At 43.4% G+C, this 25,031-nt stretch overlaps 1 protein-coding gene across 1 annotated transcript in view; it reads right to left on the bottom strand.

Moving 5' to 3' along the window:
- hibch (3-hydroxyisobutyryl-CoA hydrolase) overlaps positions 1-25,031 on the bottom strand; it is a 50,247-nt gene that overhangs the window by 12,127 nt on the left and 13,089 nt on the right. Inside the window, exons 7-10 of the mRNA XM_039006692.1 lie at positions 12,267-12,345; positions 3,399-3,544; positions 2,883-2,969; positions 382-440 (exon numbers count right to left, since the gene is read on the bottom strand). Of these exons, the coding sequence (XP_038862620.1) occupies positions 382-440; positions 2,883-2,969; positions 3,399-3,544; positions 12,267-12,345 (371 nt within the window). The remainder of the gene's footprint in view (positions 1-381; positions 441-2,882; positions 2,970-3,398; positions 3,545-12,266; positions 12,346-25,031) is intronic.

The raw sequence follows: 25,031 nt of genomic DNA, 5'->3' as shown, positions 1-25,031 counted from the left end.
ATGGCTACGCTATGTAACGGAGCCATGCTTTCGAAGAGCTGGGTTTCATCTCGGGGTGTGTGTGTGTGTGTGTGAGCACACAAGCAGAGGTGCATAAGCCAGCGGTAAAACAAGGTACAGCGTTGGCAGGAATCATTAATCAGCGTGAAGACACTAGAGACGCCGCACTCGTTTTTAATACAATCTGTTCCTGGAGTCTGCTCACAAAGGTTTACAAAGGGACTTTCTTCTCCAATATACTGTATTATAGCTAGCAAGTTAAAAGCTGTATACACTTCTCTGACCCTCACCCAACTCGTTTCTAAATTGTGTGGCTCATGGCTTCATCAGTTAGACCACCTAGGGGGAAAAAATGGAGGCTGTGGTATTCAGAGGACTTACTTATCAATCAAGTCTATGTGCTGCTCAAGGACAAATGGCTTCTCTGCATCCAGACTGCTCTGTGGACAGAATTCACGAATACTAGTTAAAACACATACATACACTTTCTCGTTTCCACATTCTTCCTCTTGGGAGTGTATTACAATGTTAAGGACTGGCAATGCAGATATTGTTGGCGTTTCCAATTAATTCCATTTACACTTTGGGAAATCTCAGGCCAGTTGGCACAACACTACGCCCCACATATTGTTGTGTTCAACTCCACCGGCTCAATGCAGGTCCAAGTTGATATTACCCCTGTATAAACCCACATAGGGGGCTATAAAAACCCTATCCCTGAACACACCAAACCAAGGCATAGACCAACGGTGCGTGAACACACACACACACACACACACACACAGTAGATCCTACATAGATATGACTAACAACCCAATTAGTATGAAGCAGAACATTTACACAAAACGGAAAAAAGCAATCAAATCAAATGTAATGGTCGCAAAATGCTTGTGTGCTTGGCTCCAACAGTGCAGTAATATCTAACAATAAACACGAATCTAAAAAAGTAAAAGGACAAGCAATGTCAGAGTGAGTGCGTATGTATGTATGTATTCAGTATATATGGAATGTATAGAAATTATGGACGGTATACAGATGTAGAATATGTAGTATATCTGAAGAATACGTAGGATAGAATAGTATATGTACAGCATTAGTTAAATAGGATAGGCTATGACTAGAATACATATGAAGTGGGTAAAACAGTATGTAAACATTATTAAAGTGACCAGTGTTCCAGTGGAGTGCGGTGCGATTGCTGACGGTGCAGTTGCCGTACCAGGCGGTGATACAGCCCGACAGGATGCTCTCAATGGTGCATCTGTAAAAATTTGTGAGGGTCACATTTTCTTTAGCCGCCTGAGGTTGAAGAGGTGCTGTTGCGCCTTCTTCACCACACAGTCTGTGTGGGTGGACCATTTCAGATTGTCAGTGATGGGTACGCAGAGGAACTTGAAGCTTTTCATCTTGTCCACTGTGGCACCATTAATGTGGATGGGTGCGTGCTCCCTCTAATGTCTCCCGAAGACCACGATCAGCTCCTTTGTTTTGTTGATGTTGAGGGAGAGGTTATTTTCCTGGCACCACTCCGACATTGCCCTCATCTCCTCCCTGTAAGCTGTCTCATTGTTGGTAATCAGGCTTACCACTGTTGCGTCGTCTTGATGATTGAGTTGGAGACGTGCATGGCCACGCAGTCATGGGTGAAAAGGGAGTACAGGAGGGCGCTGATCACGCACCTTTGTGGGGCCCCTGTGTTGAGGATCAGCGTTGTGGAGGTGTTGTTACCTGACGGGGCCCTGGGGTCGGCCCGTCAGGACGTCCAGGACCCAGTTGCACAGGGCGGGTTTCAGACCCAGGACCCTGAGCTTAATGATGAGGTTACTATGGTGTTGAAGTCTGAGCTGTGGTCTATGAACAGCATTCTTGCATAGGTATTCCTCTTGTTCAGATGGGTTAGGGCAGTGTGATAGTGATTGCGTCATCCATGGCTCTATAGGGGTGGTATGCAAATTGCAGTGGGTATAGGGTGGAGGGTAAGGTGGAGGTGATATGATCCTTAACTAGCCTCTCAAAGCACTTCATGATGACAGACATGAGTGCTACGGCGCAATAGTCATTTAGCTCAGTTACCTTCGCTTTCTTGGGTACAGGAACAATGGTGTACATCTTGAAGCAAGTGGGGACAGCAGACTGGGATAGGGAGAGATTGAATATGTCCGTAAACACACCAGCCAGCTGGTCTGCGCATGCTCCGTCGACCCTGCCACATACGTCTCGTGTCTGAGCCGTTGAATTGCGACTCCACTTTGTCTCTGTACTAACGTTTTGTTTAATGTTACGGATGAAATAACTGGACTGTTTGTACTAAACCGTATTCCCAGTCACCGTGGGACCAGTTGCCGTGGTTAAATGCGGTGGTTTACACTTTCAGTTTGTGCGAATGCTGCAATCTATCCACGGTTTTTGGTTTGGATAGGTTTTAAATCGCCAAGGTGGAAACAACATCTCCTATACACTTCCTGATGAACTCCGTCACCGTGTCAGTGTATACGTCAATGTTATTCTCAGAGGCAACCCGGAACATATCCCAGTCTACGTAGTCAAAAAATCTTGAAGCATGGATTTCGACTGGTCAGACCAGCGTTGAACAGACCTTACCACGGGCACTTCCTGTTTGAGTTTCTGCCTTTAGGAAGGGAGGGGCAGAATGGAGACGTGATCTGATTTGCTGAAGGGAGGGCCTTGTTGCCGTCCCGGAAAGGAGAGTAGAAATGTTTGAGAGTTTTTGATGCGAGAGTATCGCAGGCAATGTGTTGGTAAAACTTTGGTAGTGTTTTCCTTAGATTTGCTTTATTATAGTCCCCAGCTAAAATAAATGCAGCCTCAGGATAAACAATATACTACAAAGTTGGTTAGGAAACAGGAACCAGGCAACCTACCCGTTTCTGATAGGAGTCCAACACTCTGGAGACATCTTCAATGGAGGGAGTTTTCAGGTCCACCAGCTCCTTCTCAAGGGCTGCAATCTGGGGAAAAAGAGGGAAGAGAATGATCCATCTTGATCTTGACCACAAGACTTTACTTTGACTCATGATTCAAGACTTTCACCTCTCCAAAATGGAACCCTCTCAGGTCAAGATGATTTTCCCAGTGTGGGCTACAGCTATTTGTATTACACACAGGTAAAATGTTGTTTTTATATTCAGGAAATCTGACCCCTGCTGCTCTCCTGCATCCGTTCAAGGTTGTAGTCCTACATGAACTCTAGTCCCTACTGATAATAGCCTCACACCAACAGTGTCATGGCAGCTATAAAAAGGAGCAGCCATTTTGTGCCAGGAGTTTGTTGGCACCTGCAGACGTTGGCCACGGACCCACTGACTCAGCACCCGGTTCCCCAATAAAGCCCTGACCTCCCGCCCTCCTCCCAGCCCCAGCCCTTAGCCCAGCAGTACCTTTTGAGACTCCACAAAGTGACTGGCAACTCCTGCTCTCTGGACATCGCGTCCTTTGAGGCGGAATCCTGTCAGGGCCAGGAAGAGGCCCAGCTGGCCCTGTAGCCTTGGCAGGAAGTAGCCTCCGCCCACATCAGGGAACAGTCCTGGCAAATCAAGACAAATTAAGTCACGGTGCTGTAAATTAGATTTTAAAAAAACAACAAAGCAGTGAAACATATCTAGTTGGGAGAGTGGTTGGAAACATGTTTCAGTCAATTATTGATTAACCCAGTAAAAATAGCAGGTGCAAATATGTTGCAATAAAAATGAAATGTCATTGGTACACAACATTGGAATCTGTCCCAATTTCTGGTAAATACAATAAGTTGAAAGGGCAGTGTGGAACCTGTCAATCTAGTCACAGATCCTACACCCACAAGTGACAAAAGGGCCAGATATTTCCTTCTCAGCGAGGTCCTGGGTCGTTGCTGTGAGGCCCAGAAAGACAACCGCCCAGTAATGAAAACGCTAGCAGACAAACCTCCCTTGATACAGATGGTGTCTACAATAGCGGCTCTCAGTTGAGCCACTTCAATACATGGACAGGCACCTGAAATCAAGCTGGTGCTAGTTGGCCACCAGAACAAGAGACTCAAACAGGCCCTTTATTAGACTGCTTTCCAGAAATCTCTAATGGAGGCTCAATTGTGGTGAGGGGTAAAGCGGGTGATGGGGAACCGTCACTGTTCAGATCCTTGCCGTAATCTGCATGTTATTTAGGAAACATTTCAAGGACGTCTCAAATTGTAAAGGATTTGAGTATTCCTGTCTTAAATTATGCAACGCGGCAATCGTTTGACAGCAGAGCAGATATAAAGCGAGCTTGGCTTCTCCATGGCATGATGACACTAGTGGGAGAGGAAGAGAGCGAGAGAAAGAGAGTAGGGTCAGGGATTAGAATCTCTGACCTGATTCTGGACTGAACATGTAATATCATAAATGCCAGATTATAAATCCTGTTGAAGCCTAAGGCAGGGAGGGTTAAAGACAAACACAATCTCTTAATCCTATAGCGGAGGGGGTTAAGGTACTGGCGGTGGATGATGGGGGAGGGGACGTCCAAGTGAAATCCCAGATCGACGGCACAAAGTGATGAGATTTTAATTGAGCTGGGCAAGTGTAGACCCGTGTTAAAAATTGGCTTCCGTTTCTGTTTTGCTCTTATTTCTGGTCAAAATGGTTTAAGACTGTTCCATTATAAATGTTTCTCACAGGTTAAAACAAAATCACTGATTCATTTGTGCTTCTCTAAATTTCTGGTCAACGTGCAGAAAGACGAGTGAGACTACTTGCTCTATAGCACCCACTCTGCATGACGCATTCAGAGAAGCACTAGTGGACATTGGATCTGAACTTTTCTACTGAAAGTCTCAGACTGAGGAAGAAATGAAGTTTGAAATGCTTCACGATGCGCCATTTCGTCAAGCCCCGATCACACTTAAACCATGTTTGAAAGACACTTTCTTTGTGGGTGCAAGCATTGTGTGAGGGGGCGGTGGAGGGTGTCTGAGATAAATCGTTAGTCTTTCCTTGTCACTGCTTTCGGGATAATTGGACAAGTGATTACGAAGACACCAGCCAACCTTTCAATCAATGACTTAGTTGAGATGATTGGCCTAGTAATATCCTCTTTTCTCACCACCACCACCCCCTGCCCCTTATCCCACCATTGCAGTCCAAAAGTTTCCTTAAAGTTTCCTTAACTTCAGGTCAGTTGCACAAAAAATGAAGGTGATTTTACCCCCTTAAATTAAGCGAAAAGTTAAGGGTGCCCATGAGGTCCCTTAAGTGCTTCATTCAGTATTGATATGAATGTAAACAGCATTTTAGGAGGTGAATGTTGCTTTCCTCTGCCCTGTTTGCAAAAGGAAAACATCAACCAGCTAGCTAGATCTATAGCTATCAAGCTAATTCGCTAAATGATGGAAGGTGCACAATCCATGGCTACAAAGCTAGCTGGCTAATTACGCTGTAAGTTAGCTTGACGTGCTCGAAAGCAGTGTTGTAGTACTCCAGTCCTGCACTCAGACTAGAGTCCCGATTTTCATGACTTGGACTCGACCATTGGTGACCGGGACTCACCTTTCTGTGACTTGTATTTGCATTTGGACTGAATAGGCTACTATGATAAGTCGAATATTAGCAGCATTGGGTGCACAGAGCGGCGAGGGTTCTGTTCTATAGCAGTGAGAAGGACGCGCTCCACCGGCACACAGCCTACATTAGCTGGTGAGCTGCGGCGAAGCAAGTGATGAGTGTGGAAAGACAGGCTCCACGCCGAACATATACAGTGGCAAGAAAAAGTATGTGAACCCTTTGGAATTACCTGGACTTCTGCATAAATTGGTCATCAAATTTGATCTGATCTTCATCACAACAATAGACAAACACAGTCTGCTTAAACTAATAACACACAAACAATTATACGTTTTCATGTCTTTATTGAACACACCGTGTAAACATTCACAGTGCAGGGTGGGAAAAGTATGTGAACCCTTAAATTTAGTAACTGGTTGACCCTCCTTTGGCAGCAATAACCTCAACCAAACGTTTTCTGTAGTTGCGGATCAGACCTGCACAACGGTCAGGAGGAATTTTGGATCATTCCTCTTTACAAAACTGTTTCAATTCAGCAATATTCTTGGGATGTCTGGTGTGAACCGCTCGAGGTCATGCCACAGCATCTCAATCGGGTTGAGGTCAGGACTGACTGGGCCACTCCAGAAGGCGATCCAGAAGTCCATTCAGTTGTTGTTTTACTTCTGCATTTTGGGTCGTTGTCCTGTTGCATCACCCAACTTCTGTTGAGCTTCAATTGGTGGACAGATAGCCTTACATTCTCCTGCAAAATGTCTTGATAAACTTGGGAATTCAAGCTGTCCAGGCCCTGAGGCAGCAAAGCAGCTCCAAACCATGAGGCTACACATTGCACAAGCAACTCTCTTCCTTCCCTGTAATCACTAGTCACCAGTCAACTATTTTTGCTTTGCCCGGTAAAGAAACAAACTGCTTTTCAAAATTTAAAACAATAGTATTGAGTTAAAAAGTAAAATAACAGTCTAGCTATTGGTCTCTCCCATTTAGTGTAGAAAAGTAGCATGTCTGAATTTGTCATCTCGCTCTACCCTCCCATTTCCCCCCTCCATCCCATACCCAGGTTCTGACAAGTGTCCATTTAGTTTTCACTCTGCAATAAAAAACCTACACAAATAGGGCCTCCCAAGTGGAGCAGCGGTCTAAGGCAGACCCGGGTTCAATCCCGGGCTGTGTCGCAGCCGACCGCAACCAGGAGAACCATGAGGCGGCACACAATTGGCCAAGCATCGTCCGGGTTAGGCAAGGGTTTGGCCGGCCGAGATGTCCTTGTCCCATCGCGCTCTAGCGAGCCGGGCGCATGCACGCTGACATCGGTTGGCAGTTGTACAGTCTTTCCTCCGACACATTGGTGCGGCTGCCTTCCGGATTAAGCGAGCAGTTTGTCAAGAAGCAGTGCGGCTTGGCAGGGTCGTGTTTTGGAGGATGCATGGTTCTCGACCTTCACCTCTTCCGAGTCAATAGTTGGAGCGATGCGAGTTGCAGCGATGGGACAAGAATGTAACTACCAATTGGGGAGAAAAAGGGGTTAAAACTACACAAATATCAGTGGGTGATCACAAAAAGTAATTGAGAGCCTGTTACAATTATGCAAGCAATCATCTGGTCAATCCGACCATTGGGCAACAGGAAGTCACTTCAATGCTCACATGAAAATCTTCCTGCAAGCCCGCCACTAGTTGTTGCTAGGCAGATTTCTTAGACAAAATCCGGACAAAAAAATGCGCCGATGTAGCAACAGACGAGCCTCAAACAAGCAGTACGAACAAGCAAAAAAACAGCAGAAACCAAAATACCAACACCCCAAATCATTTGTTTTGCGTTCCAAAGTTTTTCAGCAGATGCTGCAGAGTGTGGCACAAAATAGGAAACACCGGAACGTTCCAAGAAGTCTCACAATGTTGCGTCTCTGGGTTTAGAAACTCTGTGCCTTTACCTAAGGAAAACGTTTGAGGGGCTCTATGCAACGCCCTTAGGTAAGGGGAAATTATTCCTTCAGGGAAATCCCTGAAGGCCCTGTTCTTAAAGTTCCTTTCACTATAACATCAAAGAAAAACTTTCCATGCGGATGGCAGCAGTGTTGGCCTACCATTGGCTTTAGCATTCAAATGAAAGAGAAAGTGTCCAAAAAAACTGAATTCAGTTCTGAGAATTTAAACTTGAGCTGTAGCTTTAAACTTTGGCCCTTCCACTGTAGAGGTAGAGGCTGAAGTGAGGAGCAATGCATTGCAGCTTGTGGCTCTGAACCAGAGAAGTGTGACCAAGCAGCAGGGTAGAAAGCCAGGCAGCCCAAAAGAGGATTAGTCCCTCGGTTCTAGATAAAGTCTAACGCCGCCCGAGAAGCTGTCTCTGCTAATAGCTGGTCTGTACTGTCCAGTCACGCACGCACAGGTCTCAGTATGTGCAATTTAATGATTATCCTGATTGTTATTTTTCCTCTGCTGTCTTGCCAGTCCCAGGGCACATGCCATGTGTTCAAAAACGACAAAATATGTAGTGTTTTTCTTCTATGAAAAACTTAAGGCTTTACTTCAGGGGTAGCCTATCCGTAAAACAATGAGACCCTTGGAAACACTCCATCACTTTCGAATTCAGTCGTAACTGACAATGACTGCTCCATCTCTCAGAAAAAGATAGACGAACTGATCGACCTTGATGCACGCGCGCGCACACACAGCGAGAGATCAGAGGACTTCCAGAGACAGTCCCATCTCCAGTGGGAGACAGCCTCTCTGCAGTGAAGGACACCACACAGCTCAGGTGGAGCAGTCAGGAAAGTAATCATTGAGACAGCTCAACCAGCACACGGACGTGTCCTTTTGTGTGTGTACGTGTGTGTGCGCAAGAGAGAGACCGTTAACTGTGTGTGTGAATGAGTGAGTGAGTGAGTGTGAGAGTGAGAGCGAGTGCGAGTGAGTGTGAGAGAGAGAGGGGGACAGGAACAAGGAGAAAGAGAGCGACTATATGTGCGTCTCAGGATGTGTATTTGTATGCAAGTGTCCTTGAAAAAGAGGATGTGTTTGGGTGTAATAGGGTTGGGCGATGTCAACCTTTGTCCTCCGTTAAAACGACAGTTGGGCTATAAAACTAAATTGAATGCAACTGAATGAATCATGACAAAAGATAATGTTGTTGAAAGCCTGGGCAGAGGCTAAGTGCAGGCAATGGCAAATCTTTTCTAATATTCCTTTCTGGAGCAGTGACTGATGAGTAACGGGCTGTGTTACCATAGTGAGCTAGATGATAGGCCTACATTATGGGTTGGACAGTCTTCTAATCTCTCGTGGACTGATTCTCATGGACAGATGAAACGTTGAGAATCTGTCAAGGCTCAAGTAGAATTATGTGATTACGAGTCACTGAGCTATAATAGGTTACGAGCAGCAGTAGTTCCTGGTTTTGGGTTTTCGTCGTAGATTATTTGGAGGAATCGGGATTGGGTGAAGGCAATGCTTAAAATGGTGCAGTGATTGTGAAGCTTGTATGTGAAGGATAAGCAGTTTCCACTACATTCCACAGCCACAAAATCTAAACAGTCTGTATCTAAAATTCCAGATTTTTTTGTTGTTGCTTTTTGGCCATGATAAACATAGGTGAAGGGAGGGGGGTTGGGACGAGAGATTCCGTTCGCGAGGGAGGAGACCTCGCTTTCTTCCTTTGCACAAAAAGGTAATCAAAGGTTATTGGCCATTTGGTTTCAACCTTGCATGGAGGGATTTTCCCGGCGCGCATGGATCATTTGTTGATTAAAAACGTGTCATTTGATTTTTCTATAGGCTATTGACATCGTCTGTTCTTTCTCATTAATTAGTCCTCTGGCTACCTTACGTTTCTAGGCTACTCAAATAAAATGACATTCATTGTTTGATCTGGAGAAAGCCATGAATAAAGTGTATCCTTAAGTCATATTCATACTGTAGCCTATCGAATGGAGAGAAGGGAGTAAGTGCAGTCAAAAACGCGATTTCCCGATGTTTTATATATTTTTTTATACACTATGAGGTTGGAATAATACTATGACAATTTGAAAATGATAATGACCCTTTAGGGTAACAGCGGTTTGAAAATAATTAATAGAACAATAAGAAAGTAAACCAATAAACGACACACTGACATCACGTACAGATGCATGCGACTCTTGGCGGCAGTAAGAAAACACTGACATCCACGACAGTAAGAAATCCATTGCCATCTGAAGCCCATTCAACATGTACGTTTTTATTACATTAAACTAAATCACTTTTTTGGGGGTCCTCACACACTTAAAATGATGTTCTGATTCTTGCTTCAACAGTCGCTGAGATATATTGGTTGTGATCTTAGCAAAAAAAATGTTTTTTTTGCCTATAGCAAAAGCTAGCCAAAGAGCCATTTTACTGGTGTAAAGTGCTCTTTAAGTATAACACAGTTGATTTTAGATAATGACACAAACATTATATGATCCAAAAGTAATGTGATATGCACTCCTAAGCAAAATGTAAAGCAAGGCTTTTTTTTTGCTGGCGTTCTTTAAAGAACTCCACCATGTTCTGCAACCAACTTGCACGCATCGTCCTTGTGCGACAATGGTTGTAAACACAGAAAGGGGTCTATAATAGCTAATTTTCCATTTTCCCCCTTCCCACTCAGACAGTCCAAGCAAAGTTCTTGCTTGAGAAATTGCTCTTTTAGACAATTTTAATTGAAAACAATCACATTAAGGTACTTAACTGTTACCTAGAAATGATTTGATATTGAGATATAAACGGCTGCATTGGTGTCCATTATATATATATATATATATATATATATATATATATATATACACACATATATATATATAAATTTAGACTATAGCCAAATGCCCATGCACTGACAGAGAGAGAAAAACAATATTTTCTGACTGGACATTTTGCGCTGCTTTGGTGGAATTCTCCACTCTGTCTGGCCTACATTCCCCTCTTGCGTTCTGTAGGCTATATGACATATTTATTGAAATAGGCTCTAGTAAATAGGAATAGGGAAATTACTCGGAATGTCACTTGTGTGCTGATCTGCCGTGCGCTGCGAGACTCGAGTTCAAATAGGCTAAGCCATCGTCTTGCAACATCAAGATGTTGTCACCGTCGACGATGGCTGTCAATCATCGTCAACAGACAATGCTATTGTAATATCGCCCGACCTTTGAGGTGATTGATAAAGACCTAGCACACACCATCCTTCAGAATAATTGACAATATACAAAACGGTCACAGTCCAAAACAAAGACATTTCAATTTGATTCAGGAACATGCGCCGGGTTCAATATATGGCCCTCAAAAAGTTTGAGAAGATTATTTAGAGATTTTGGGACAAATGCCCTATAGCATGTGTACAGACGGTGAGGGTTACAAAAAAAGAAACAAACAAATTCCAACTTGCTTGTATGGAGTGGACAACCACCAGAACTAACTTAATTGCTGTGAGAAACCCTGAGATAAGACGAGCAAACGTAAGAGGGGAGGCTCATTAACCATAGAAGAAGAGTACCATTTCAGACATTAAGCATCTCTATGGCCCATTACTACTGCGTCGATATACAAGATGACCCCTTTCACGGCAAACCACACCGATAATTACAGGCTAGTACAAAACCTGCCACACAGCAAAGCATCTGGATCGATTCAGAACGTCCTCCGTCGATGACTGTGCTGTTCATCTTTGTACAGTATAAGAGAGCCACTATGGCATCAGCCAGTATGGTGCGATAAAATCATCAAAACATAACAGAGAAGAAATGAAACTCCCGAAATGATCTGGGACACATTATCACATGTGGTGCCATGAAAGCTTTCTATTGTGCATTTACAATCGATCGTCTCAGGAAAAGTGGCCCATCTTCGACAATCGAGACGGTAAGGTAGAGTGTAAGGTGTCCATTATGCCTAGTGGAACAGTTTCTGGGCAACCTCACACCTGGCAACATGGCGCAAAGTGCAAGCGGGTATGAGTGACTGTCCGAGACCAATGATCGACACTGAGGCTCTGTGTGAGACTGGCCTCAAGCATTTTAACGACCGTTTGATTTGCGGTTGGCCACGTAGCGAGCATTCCTTCCTTCCATCGCAAGTAGTACCCACTAGGTGATAATCTGCATACCCTCTATCACACGGCATAACTTTATATTGTCAGTTTCCACATAAAACAGTATTTTCCTATAGTTCAAGGTCCCCATAAACACTTAAAATAATAAGACTGATATAGCCAAATCAATTTGTGCACTTAGATTTATATTCAGACTTTAGATACGGATACTTACTGTAGTTTGAGAAAATAAGACAGATTTTGACCTCAGAGTTAAACAGGTAAGAAGCTATTGCGTAATTAAGATTTTTTTGCTACCAATTACTTTGTCACTTGAAAAAGAAAAGCCGCACACACTAGGAGCTCAGATGCAATAATTGTATAACCTAATAACCAACTAATAACTTTGTCACCTGAAGTGTGACCATATAACTGAGGAAATATGCTGCTTGGTGGTATGAGATGGTCAAATAATTTTCTCATGTTTACATAACTGCAGAGAAACAGCTACAGAACAGCCTGTTGGCCTGTTCATATCTGGCCGATGATGATGATGCTCAAGTCCGCATGGCCCATTTATTATTAATGCACTGGAGTGACCGTGCAAAGCAAGGCAACACACTCGCAACAACATGAGCCAAACACGGACCTCCGGGGAAGAAAGGGGCGGATGCCAGTGCATCGTCTTACCGATTGCCGTCTCTGGCATGGCGAACATCGTCTTCTCAGTGGCCACCCGAAACCGCCCATGGACCGAGAGGCCCACACCCTGAAAAGCAGAGAGTGTTAGAGTGTGAGAAAGAGAGGGGAAGATAATGAGAGAGGGCAAATTAATTAGAGGACTAGAGACAGAGAGTGAGGCAAGTGAGAACTCGTTGGCGAATGGGTAACCCGCCCCTACCATCAGTTCTATTGGCCAATGTGCAATCACTGGAGAATAAACTGGATGATCTCCATTCGAGACTATCCTACCAACGGAACATTAAAAACTGTAATATCTTATGTTTCACAGAGTCATGGCTGAACGACGACACGGAAAATATATAGTTGGCTGGGTTTTCCGTGCATCGGCAGGACAGAACAGTTACGTCTGGTAAGACGAGGGGTGGGGGCGTGTGTCTATTTGTCAATAAGAGCTGGTGCGCAAGCTCTAATATTAAGGAAGTCTCAAGGTATTGCTCACCTGAGGTAGAGTAACTCATGATACGCTGTAGACCACACTATCTATATTTTTCGTAGCCGCCTATTTACCACCACAAACGATGCTGGCACTAAGACCGCACTCAACGAGCAGTATTAGGCCATAAGCAAACAAGAAAATGATCACCCAGAAGTGGTGCTCCTAGTGGCCGGGGAATTTAATGCAGGCAAAATGCAGGCAAACTTTGGTGGATGCTACGCCAAAGGACTGTTTTGCTAGCACAGACTGGAATATGTTCCGGGATTCATCCAATGGCATTGAGGAGTATACCATCTCAGTCATTGACTTCATCAATAAGTGCATCGACGACGTCGTCCCCACAGTGACCGTACGTTCATATCCCAACCAGAAGCCATGGATTACAGGCATAGCTAAAGGCTAGAGCTGCCGCTTTCAAGGAGCAGGACACTAATAGAAAAGCTTATAAGAAATCCTACTATGTCCTTAGACGAACCATCAAACAGGCAAAAAAAAAACAGGACTAAGATTGAATTCTACTACACCGGCTCTGATGCTTGTTAGATGTGGCAGGGCTTGCAAACTATTACAGATTACAAAGGGAAACCATGACGCGAGCTGCCCAGTGAGCCTACCAGTCGAGCTAAATGCCTTTAATGCTCGCTTCGAGGCAAGCAACACTGAAGCATGTATGAGAGCACCAGCTGTTCCGGACGACTGTGTGATCACACTCTCCGTAGCCGATGTGAGCAAGACCTTTAACCAGGTCAACAATTACAAGGCCGCGGGGCCAGACGGATTACCAGGACGTGTACTCAGAGCATGCACGGACAAACTGGCAAGAGTCTTCACTGACATTTCCAACCTCTCCCTGACCGAGTCTGTAATACACACATTTCAAGTAGACCATCCTAGTCCTTGTGCCCAAGAAAGGTAACCTGCCTAAATGACTACCGCCCCGTAGCACTCACGTCGGTAGCCATAAAGTTGTTTGAAAGGCTGGTCATGGCTCAGATCAACACCTTCATCCTGGAAACCCTAGACCCACTCCAATTCGCATACTGCCCCAACAAATCCACAGATGACGCAATCTCAATCGCACTCCACACTGCCCTTTCCCACCTGGACAAAAGGAACACCTCATCACTAAGCTAAGGACCCTGGGACTAAACACCTCCCTCTGCAACTGGATCCTGGACTTCCTGACGGGCCGCCCCCAGGTGGTAAGGTTAGACAACAACACATCTGCCATATTGATCCTCAACACGGGGGCTCATCAGGGGTGCGTGCTTAGTTCCCTCCTGTACTCCCTGTTCACCCATGACTGCGTGGCCAAGCACAACTCCAACACCATCATTAAGTTTGCTGATGACGCAACAGTGGTAGGCATGATCACCGACAACGATGAGACAGCCTTTTGGGAGGAGGTCAGAGAACTGGCAGTGTGGTGCCAGGACAACAACCTCTCCCTCAACGTGAGCAAGACAAAGGAGATGATCGTGGACTACAGGAAAAGGAGGGCTGAACACGCCCCCCATTCACATCGACGTGGTGGCAGTGGAGCGGGGGGAGAGTTTCAAGTTCCTTGGTGTCCACATCACCAACAAACTATTATGGTCCAAACACACCAAGACAGTCATGAAGAGGGCACAACACCTTTTCCCCCCCAGGAGACTGAAAAGATTTGGCATGGGTCCTCAAAAAGTTCTACAGCTGCACCATCGAGAGCATCACCGCCTGGTATGACAACTGCTCGGCGCTACATATGGTACTGCGTACGGCCCAGTACATCACTGGGGCCAAGCTTCCTGCCATCCAGGACCTATATAAGAATAATAGCGAAGACATCAAAACTATGAAATAATACATATGGACTCATGTAGGAACTAAAAAAAAAAAGTGTTAAACTGCGTTTGAGCCAATCAGTTGTGTCATGACAAGGTAGGGGTGGTATACAGAAGATAGGCCTATTTGGTAAAAGACCAAGTCTTGGCAAATGGCAAAACAGCTCAAATAAGCAAAGAGAAACGACAGTTTATCATTACTTCAAGACATGAAGGTCAGTCAATCCGGAACATTTCAATTACTTTGAAAGTTTCTTCAAGTGCAGTCACAAAATCCATCAAACACTATGATGGAACTGGCTCTCATGGAGGACCGCCACAGGAAAGGAAGACCTCTGCTGCAGAGGATAAGTTCATTAGAGCTACCAGCCTCAGAAATTGCAGCCCAAATAAATGCTTCACAGAGTTCAAGTAAGACACATCTCAACATCAACAGTTCAGAGGAGACTAAATGAATCAGGGTTTCATGGTCTTATTGCTGCAAAGAAACTACTACTAAAAGGACACCAATAAGAAGAAAAGACTTGCTTGGGTCAAGAAACACGAGCAATGGGCATTAGACCGGGTTAAATGCCAAAATTTGAAATTTTGGGCTCTAACCGCTGTGTCTTTGTGAGATGCAGAGTAGGTGAACGGATGATCTCTGCATGTGTGGTTCCCACCATGAAGCATAGAGGTGGTGGTGTGATGGTGCTTGGTTGGTGACACTGTGTGATATATTTAGAATTCAAGGCACACTTAACCAGCATGGCTACTGTTACGCACGCCTCTAAGAAGAGGGAACGCAACACCCTGCTACAACTCAACTCCCCGTGAAGTGAAAGAGGTATGGGACTGTAGGTGTGAGAAAGGACGACAAAAGGCAGAATAGACCGTTTACTAGGATTTTATTCCTTTACACGGTAATATGGGGAATAAGGGGCTGGACGGAACCAAAGCAAAGAAAGTAAATGTCAAAGCCCCCCCCCTCTCCTATCTAACCTGCCTACCCACTACTTACCTAACTTAGCACCGCCTGGTGCGCTAACCAAAATACAGGGGGTGGTCCGCCCAGGTCTTACCTAGTGTGCCTAGACAGTGAATATACTACGGGTATATGTATGCCCGCGGGCCTCTTGCCTAAGCACTCCCTAGGTGCCTTCCCCTTCCCTCCTGGGAACAAATGAAACAGAATATCAAACAATATCTCAAACACACTAGGAAACAAAGGACATCAAATAAGCTCTGAGCAACAATCTCACACAGAACATACCAACTGCTCCCAGCATCAACTATCACAGTACATACCAACGACCAACATGCTATAACCCTCAGCCATCAACCTCCTCTCTCAGCAAGGATCTATATCACATTCAATCTTTCTGCAATCTCTCAGCAAAAATCTCTCTCTTCTGAACAACAGAACACTGGCTTTTATAGCTTCAGAAGGCATTGGTAATTAGAGACAGCTGCGTCTTGACGAGCGGGCGGGGTCAGCTCTCCAATCATCAATTGGGGCCGACCAATCAGCTGCTTGGGCAGAATTTCAGGAAGCCATCATCCTGAAACACACACTCAAATACAAACTACAACACAGAAACTGGGGAACGTAACAGCTACCACAGCGATACACCATCCCATCTGGTTTGCGCTTAGTGGGGCTAATTGTTTTTAAGCAGGACAATGACCCAACACACCTCCAGGCTGTGTAAAGGGCTATTTGACCAAGAAGGAGAGTGATAGAGTGCTGCATTAGATGACTTGGCCTTTACAATCACCTGACCTCAACCCAATTGAGATGGTTTGGGATGAGTTGGAATGCAAAGTGAAGGAAAAGCAGCCAACAAGTGCTCAGCAAATGTGGGAACTCCAAGACTGTTGGAAAAGCATTCCAGGTGAAGCTGGTTGAGAAAATGCTAAGAGTGTGCAAAGCTGTCATCAAGGCAAAAGGTGGATACTTTGAAGAATCTAATATATTTTGATTTGTTTAACACTTTTTTGGTTCCTACATGATTCCATGTGTTATTTTATAGTTTGATGTCTTCTCTATTATTCTACAATGTAGAAAATAATAAAAATAAATAAAAACCTTTGAATGAGTAGGTGTCCAAACTTTTGACTGGTACTATATGGTAAGATAGACTGCCGTCAGCCCAAGCTCATTTTATATAAGGTTCCCCTCAGTAAAAGATCAGTGTAAAAGAGCAGCACATTGTTCACAATACATGGCCATTGGTTAAGACCAGCTGCACAGCTCCCTTAATCTTAACATGATGTGGATAGCCTTATCTAATCTTTAGTTGTTCTATTTGGCGATATAGGTGATTTAAAACTTTGGTAGATGTGCACAGAGCACATCAGCACCTGCTCTGCATTGAATGTGAAGGAGCACGTAGCGTCTAGTCTGCAGTGAGTCCGTGACTACAGACAGGCTAACAGTAACAATAAACAGTGAGCCAAAACAAACACAGACGACCCCAACCACCCCGGGTAAATCTAGGGGTTGTGTGACAAATGGCCGTGCAGATTAAACAACATCTTATCAACAGAAACTGAACAGACGCCTCTCTGGTGTTGACCGGGAGATATGTAGCTCTGACGTGACGTGACAGCCCCCAATAGACAGGCATGACCTACAACAGACAACGACCCTTGAGCTGAGTCAACTCTGCTTGGGGGACACGAGTGGGCAGCAGCCCACTCATTTTTGAAAGAAAATGAGGATATGCAGTATAGGAGACCTTTAAGGAAATAAAAGCATAGAATGACATTGAGGAAATGACGAGATGATGGGAGGAGACCTTGGTAAGGAAAACAGAACTTTACTAGTTGATTGAACTGCCCTGACAGAGTCAATGGTCCCCGGAGGATGGACATCTTTTACCGTAGGTCTGTAGAGCAGTCAGTGGTGATAAGTGTCCCGGTTACTGTATCAATACCTCCGTTTGCAGCAATTCAAATCAATCACATTTTGCTGAAGGCCTAAAGCGTCAAGTGATTTCTGTCACACTGAAGGATGATTTATATGCAAGGCCCAAATTAGCTTGTAGTTAGGGACTTCTACAACATATTTGACCTCTCTAACTAGCATGAAATTGTGTATGAATCTATATTTCATAAAGTTCTGATTACATTTTGTTATAGAATGTGCAGGGTAAGGCTTGTTCATGAAGTGTTGTGCGTGTAAATGGCCGTTGAAGGACATTCTCTTCTTGTTTGGTTCTCTGAGTCATTCCCATCGAATCAGGACACCAGAGATGGAGAAGCCAGTAACAAATGGATGGAATATGAGTTGTCTGTCTAGCCAGCTCTAACCAGGCTTTCCTCCGAAGTGGAAAATACCACCCATTGACATGGCTGTGCAGACTCTGGAGACGGGAGTGGAAAAGCAGATTTCCCCCCACCAAGGTTCAAGGAGAATCCTTAACAGGATGGAATCTGAGGCTGTATATCTCTCGCCTTTTTATAACGATGGGAACTGCTGGTCGGAATGAAGAAGCATGAAAGGGAAGCGCCTCATTTAACATTCCATAAAATGAAATCATACCCATAAAAGTAAAAGGAACAACATGATCTATCGGTACCCGCCAAATTACACGTCCAGGGTACTCGGATTCCTGGGAACATAGGACTTGTCAAATATATAGTGTAGCCCAGGCCTAGCACAGGCCCATTCACATTCTATGGCTTCATCAGGAGTCACTTGGGTATTCTCATCTACAGTATATAGCTATTAATACTTTGCCGAAGAATGTTTTTCCACACCTTTATAGGAAAAAACAATGAAATATCCATGTGAGTAATAGTGATTTTTTTTGGGGGGGGGGGGGGTCCGCTTCTGACTCTTTATTCCACTTTCACTCAGCTTTGCATCTTTACTTTAGTAGTTAAGCTACTGCTCACTAGAATGGCATCAGAGGCAAAGACAATGGCTAAGTATTCCTTTTGAAGTCAACAAAAAGCTGCAGGATTTGACAATAGTTCATTACAATCCTCTGGTCTTTGTGTGGAATAACATCCCCATTATCTGATGAATGCAGGAGAGAGGGGCAGGCTAATCTAACTATGACTGAAACAAGGTTAAGGGATTTCCTTGTCTTTTCAACAGGAGTCTAAATGAAAATGGAAGGAAATACCCTGAGGAGAAACTAAGGGTCTCTGTTAGAGCCGACTCTCCCTAAATGAAACACACAGATAGTATTACAGAGACATTAACGAACAAGAAGGCTTTTCTCCGGGAGGTAGGTAAAGATTGCATACACACAACTAACCAGGGCCAAATCTCAATCAATGAGCAGCCATTACTCCCAAGCCTTTGCCACAGAACAGTCCTCTCTGGTCTTCCCACAATATTAGAGCCTTTCAATAAATATGGAAATGTACCGCACTCTTGAGAAGGAGCTGAGTGCACTCTACCAGCCATTATTGTGGTGTAAGCACTTCTCACACAACCACTGTCTTGCTGTTTCAATGTAAGGCATAGATTTAATAGTGGCTTTCATAGTGTGACTGGTTTTGGATTCAGAGTTTGTGTGTGGGGTGTGAGCGTGTTCTCGTCTGACCTATCAGGATGATTCAATCCCCCATTTCACCCTTCAGACTATAAAGTCATGCTTGGCAGAGGTTTGTTGATAAGATTATCAAAAGATCTGCGCCTGATTGTGCAGAGCATTTCAAATTGTTAGTGAAGCATTGTATTGCATCAGTATTTACCTGTAATATTCTATTCAAGGGAGACATTTGAGTACCGTTACGTGATGCGTCATCATGACGTCGTCAGCTTTTTTCTTACTAGCTCGGACTTTGCTGATATCTACTTTGAGGAAGATGTACTTACTATGACTGCGACGTGGTTTTCCCACCTAGCCGTCTTAAGATGAACGCACTAAGTCGCTCTGGATAAGAGCGTCTGCTAAATGACTAAAACGTCAACCTGACGTCGTCTTTCCTGTAGCTGTACATCCTGTTTACATAATAGATAGGAGACACAGGATAAGGAACTGGGATGATCTAGCTAGAACATCAGTTAGCATGGATCAGGGGGTCAGTTAGCATGGAGCTTTATTTAGTCCCAATGGAAGGGCTGAGGTGTAGTCCTCATTCTGCAGCCTCACCCTAATCAGACATGTCACTACAAGTGGGTGGCATTCATTATGAAACACGGAGGGACTACATGGACTTGTCCAATAAGAACTTCTCATTTACAGTTGAAGTCGGGAAGTTTACATACACCTTAGCCAAATACATTTAAACTCAGTTTCACAATTCCTGACATTTAATCCTAGTAAAAATTCCCTGTTTAAGGTCAGTTAGGATCACCACTTTATTTTAAGAATGTGAAATGACAGAATAATAGTAGAGAGAATGATTTATTTCAGCTTTTATTTCTTTCATCACATTCCCAGTGGGTCAGAAGTTTACATACACTCAATTAGTATTTGGTAGCATTGCCTTTAAATTGTTTAACTTGGGTCAAACGTTTCCGGTAGCCTCCCACAAGCTTCCCACAATAAGTTGGGTGAATTTTGGCCCATTCCTCCTGACAGAGCTGGTGTAACTGAGTCAGGTTTGTAGGCCTCTATGCTCACACACGCTTTTTCAGTTCTGCCCAAACATTTTCTATAGGATTGAGGTCAGGGCTTTGTGATGGCCATTCCCAATACCTTGACTTTGTTGTCCTTAAGCCATAACTTTGGAAGTATCCTTGGGGACATTGTCCATTTGGAAGACCCATTGGGAACCAAGCTTTAACTTCCTGACTGATGTCTTGAGATGTTGCTTCAATATATCCACAATTTTCCTCCCTCATGATGCCATCTATTTTGTGAAGTGCACCAGTCCCTCCTGCAGCAAAGCACCCCCACAACATGATGCTGCCACCCCCGTGCTTCACGGTTGGGATGGTGTTCTTCAGCTTGCAAGCCTCCCCCTTTGTCCTCCAAACATAACGATGGTCCTTATGACCAAGCAGTTCTATTTTTGTTTCATCAGACCAGAGGACATTTCTCCAAAAAGTACGATCTTTGTCCCCATGTGCAGTTGCAAACCGTAGTCTGGCTTTTTTATGGCGGTTTTGGAGCAGTGGCTTCTTCCTTGCTGAGCAGCCTTTCAGGTTATGTCGATACAGGACTCGTTTTACTGTGGATATAGATACTTTTGTACCGGTTTCCTCCACCATCTTCACAAGGTTCTTTGCTGCTGTTCTGGGATTGATTTGCACTTTTCGCACCAAAGTAAGTTCATCTCCAGGAGACAGAATGCATCTCCTTCCTGAGCGGTATGATGGCTGCGTGGTCCCATGGTGTTTATACTTGGGTACTATTGTTTGTACAGATGAACGTGGTACCTTCAGGCATTTGGAAACTGCTCCCAAGGATGAACCAGACTTGTGGAGGTCCACAATTTTTTCCCCCGAGGTCTTGGCTGATTTTCCCATGATGTCAAGCAAAGAGACACGGAGTTTGAAGGTAGATCTTGAAATACAGGTACACCTCCAATTGACTCAAATGAAGTCAATTATCCTATCAGAAGCTTCTAAAGCCATGACATCATTTTCTGGAATTTTCCAAGCTGTTTAAAAGGCACAGTCAACTTCGTGTATGTAAACTTCTGACCCACTGGAATTGTGATACAGTGAATTATAAGTGAAATAATCTGTCTGTAAACAATTGTTAGAAAAATTACTTGTGTCATGCACAAGGTAGATGTCCTAACCGACTTGCCAAAACTATAGTTTGTTAAACAAGACATTTGGGTAGTGGTTGAAAAACGAGTTTTAATGACTCCAACATAAGTGTATGTAAACTTCCGACTTCAACTGTACATTTTCCGTTGCGTTGCCCTAATGACTATGACCCAGTATTGGGAACTGTTTTTGACCTCACTAACAGATTAATCAAACATCCAGATGCGAACCGTTCCAGAAAAAGCATCTGGAGGTTTGGGAAGAACACCGTCTATGATGCCCGATTCCAGAGAACTGCTGAAAAATCATGCAGACTTAGTAAAACATGCAGTTCAAAGCCAAAAATATCACGCTTTATCGATCCAATACCGAGCGTCAGCTAAGATCAGTTGTCACATGCAGTAGAGAATCAACCTGACACTACATCAGTACATTATCATCATCAACAGAAGACAATGCATGTTGCTGCAACAAAGGCTCAATCCCATTTAAATGGTTTGCTTCCTCTACTGTTTTGCCTATATGGCCTTTTCATTTGGCCAATAGTCTGTCCTCCAGCCCCTCTCTCCTCTGTGACCCGGAAACAGATAGGTGGTTGAGGAGATGTAAATGCAAATGGAAGTGTGTCCTCCTCTCCTTGACAGCCACCTTTTGTCAAGGGTAGTAATGTGTATCCTACCGGAGTCCTTTGCAGAAGAGTTTTGAAATCTGCCACACACCCCCTTTGAATCAGATTTTGTTTTGTCGGAGAAGAAAACCATGCACGTTTTTCATTTTTTAAATGCTACTTATCATTTTATATATAAAGTGTCTTGAACAACAAACTCAATTTATTTTTGGGATACGCCCCTGTAAATGTAATTTGCCTGATGACAAGCGAGTGGAGAAGGAGAATCTAATTTCATACTCATTTCAAGCGCATTTTTCCATCCACGTCCCTCTCTGCCTCTTCTCGATAACCTTTGAAAAGTAGGCGAGAGGCCACAGGAGTTGAACAAATCCAAATGAGAAAAAAACCTATGTAGATATTGCTGGGTGAACATTGAAGGCAAGCACGTCAAACAAGGGGTAAAAGCAAGGGTTAAGGGCATGAAATGTAACAATAAGAATACACCAACAGAGTGATTCCTCACAAAACCAGGACAGAAGACGACCATGATTTTGGAGATGGATTGTTGACATGTATGAGACATTTGTATGTAAAAGCATCATTGAGAAATAATTGATCAAAGTTGGCATTCAGTGCCTTCAGAAAGTATTAAAGTATTCATAACCCTTGACTTATTCCCCTTAAAATTGTAAGCCTGAATTCAAAATGGATTCACACCATTTTTCCCTCACCCATGTATATACAATACCCCATCATGACTGCGAAAACATGTTTTTAGAAGTTCTTGCAAATTTATTGAAAATACATTAATAATTTGAATATTCATTAATATTCAAACCCACCAGTCAATACGTTAGAATCACCTTTGTCAGCTGAGTCTTTCTGGGTAAGTCTGTAAGAGCTTTGCACACCTGGATTGTACAATATTTGCACATTATTCTATTTTAAATTCTTCAAGCTCTGTCAAGTTGGTTGTTGATCATTGCTAGACAGCCATTTTCAAGCCTTGCTATAGATTTTCAAGCCGATTTAAGTCAAAACTATAACTAGGCCACTCAGGAACATTCAATGTTGTCTTGGTAAACAACTTGAGTGTATATTTGGGCGTGTGTTTCGGGTTATTGTCCTACAGAAAGGTGAATTCATCTCACAGTGTCTGGTGGAAAGCAGAACAAAGCAGGTTTTCCTCTACGATTTTCCCTGTGCTTAGCTCCATTCCGTTTCTTTATCCTGAAAAACTCCCCAGGCCTTAACGATCGCAAGCATGCATACCCTTAACATGATGCAGCCACCAATATGCTTGAAAATATGCAGAGTGGTACTCTAATGTGTTATTGGATTTACCCCAAACATAACTTTTTGTCCTGAATACAAAGGGTTAATTACTTTGCAACATTTTTTGCAGTATTACTTTAGTGCCCTGTTGCAAACAGGATACATGTTTTGGAATACTTGTATTATGTACAGGCGTCCTTCTTTTCACTCTGTCAATTAGGTTAGTATTGTGGAGTAGGCCTACAATGTTGTTTATGCATCCTCAGTTTTTTCCCCCATCACAGCCATTAAACTTACTTTCTGGCTTTATGGTGAAATCCCTGAGCGGTTTTCTTCCTCTCCAGCAACTGAGTTAGGAAGGACCCCTGTAAATGTGTAGTGACTGGGTGTATTGATACACCACCCAAAGTGTACTTAATAACTTCACCATGCTCAATGGGATCTTAATGTCTGCTTTAAAAAACAATTGTCTGCCAATAGGTGCCCTTCTTTGTGAGGCATTGGAAAACCTCCTGGTCTTTGTGGTTGAATCCATGCTTGAAATTCACTGCTCAACTGAGGGACCTTTCATATAATTGTTTGTGTGGGGGTACAGAGATGAGGTAGTGACTCAAAAATCATGTTAAACACTATTATCGCACACAGAGTGCAACTTGCACATTTTTACTCCTGAACTTATTTAGGCTTGCCATAACAAAGGGGTTGAATATTTATTGACTCAAGACATTTCAGCTTTGCATTTTTTATTGATTTGTAAACAATTCTAAAAACATAATTCCACTCACATTATGGGGTATTGTCTGTAGGCCAGTGACAAAATACCTAAATTTCCCCCTTTTAAATTCAAGCTGTGAAGTTGGTGTTACCCAGGCCTTCTTTAAAAGGTGCAATATGCAGAAATCGCTCCGTCATTTCCCGGTTGCAAAAATTCTAATAGTTCGCCTAATTCCAGTTTAAGTATCAAAACAAGCAAGTATAGTGTAGAGAATCATTGTACCATCTAAACCACTGAGAAATATTTTCAAAAACATGTATTTTCAGCTGGTGTACAAAACAACTAAAAGACGCAAAAACGAAACATAAGAACCGGAAGCATAGAAATAGCGCACATAGAACAGATCTACATGTTCTTAAACTTGCTTTCAATGAGAAATTTATAGGTCCATTTATATGTCAATTTGGTCAGCTCACCCAAAAAGTTAAATAGTTAAATATTAAATATATAGTTAAATAAAGTTAAATATTTTTTATGTTTTTATTTAACCAGGCAAGAACAAATTCTTATTTACAATGACGGCCTACCCCGGCCAAACCCTAAACCAGGACGATGTTGGGCCAATTGTGCGCCGCCCAATTGTGCGGACTCCCAATCATGGCCGGTTGTGATACAGCCTGGAATCAAACCAGGGTCTGTAGTGCCGCCTATACCACTGAGATGCAGTGCCTTGCGCCACTCGTGAGCCCCAAAATAATATTGCAGCTTTAAGACTCCATAATGTTTCATCTGTTAGTGCTACAAAGCAGACATTGGTGTCACATGAAGCTTTTCCGCTTGCTCTGTAATATGAGTAGTGTTTTGATTCCATTAACCTTTTTTTTTTTTTTACATTGATTCATAAACATTGAAAAAAATTACATTTTGGATTTGGCTAATATTTCAATATATTGTTGAACATAAAATACTGTACGCGCATATCAAAGTTCTAGAGTGGGATTTCTGCTACTTTTACAGTTATGATCCAATTTGTAAGCATTGCCAACAGAGTGAATGTGAAAATATATTTAAAAAATGGTCACCCTCTGCTGGTGATTTGCAGAATTTGCAATGATACAAGTAAAAAGGAGGGCTGCTTACTATTCCAATGTTTATGTATACAATGGGCCATAACTTTAAAACTAACAC

The sequence above is a fragment of the Salvelinus namaycush genome, chromosome 13 (assembly GCF_016432855.1).
Source record: "Salvelinus namaycush isolate Seneca chromosome 13, SaNama_1.0, whole genome shotgun sequence".
In the NCBI taxonomy this organism is placed as follows: Eukaryota; Metazoa; Chordata; class Actinopteri; order Salmoniformes; family Salmonidae; genus Salvelinus; species Salvelinus namaycush.
This window is presented reverse-complemented; position numbering and strand designations above follow the sequence as displayed.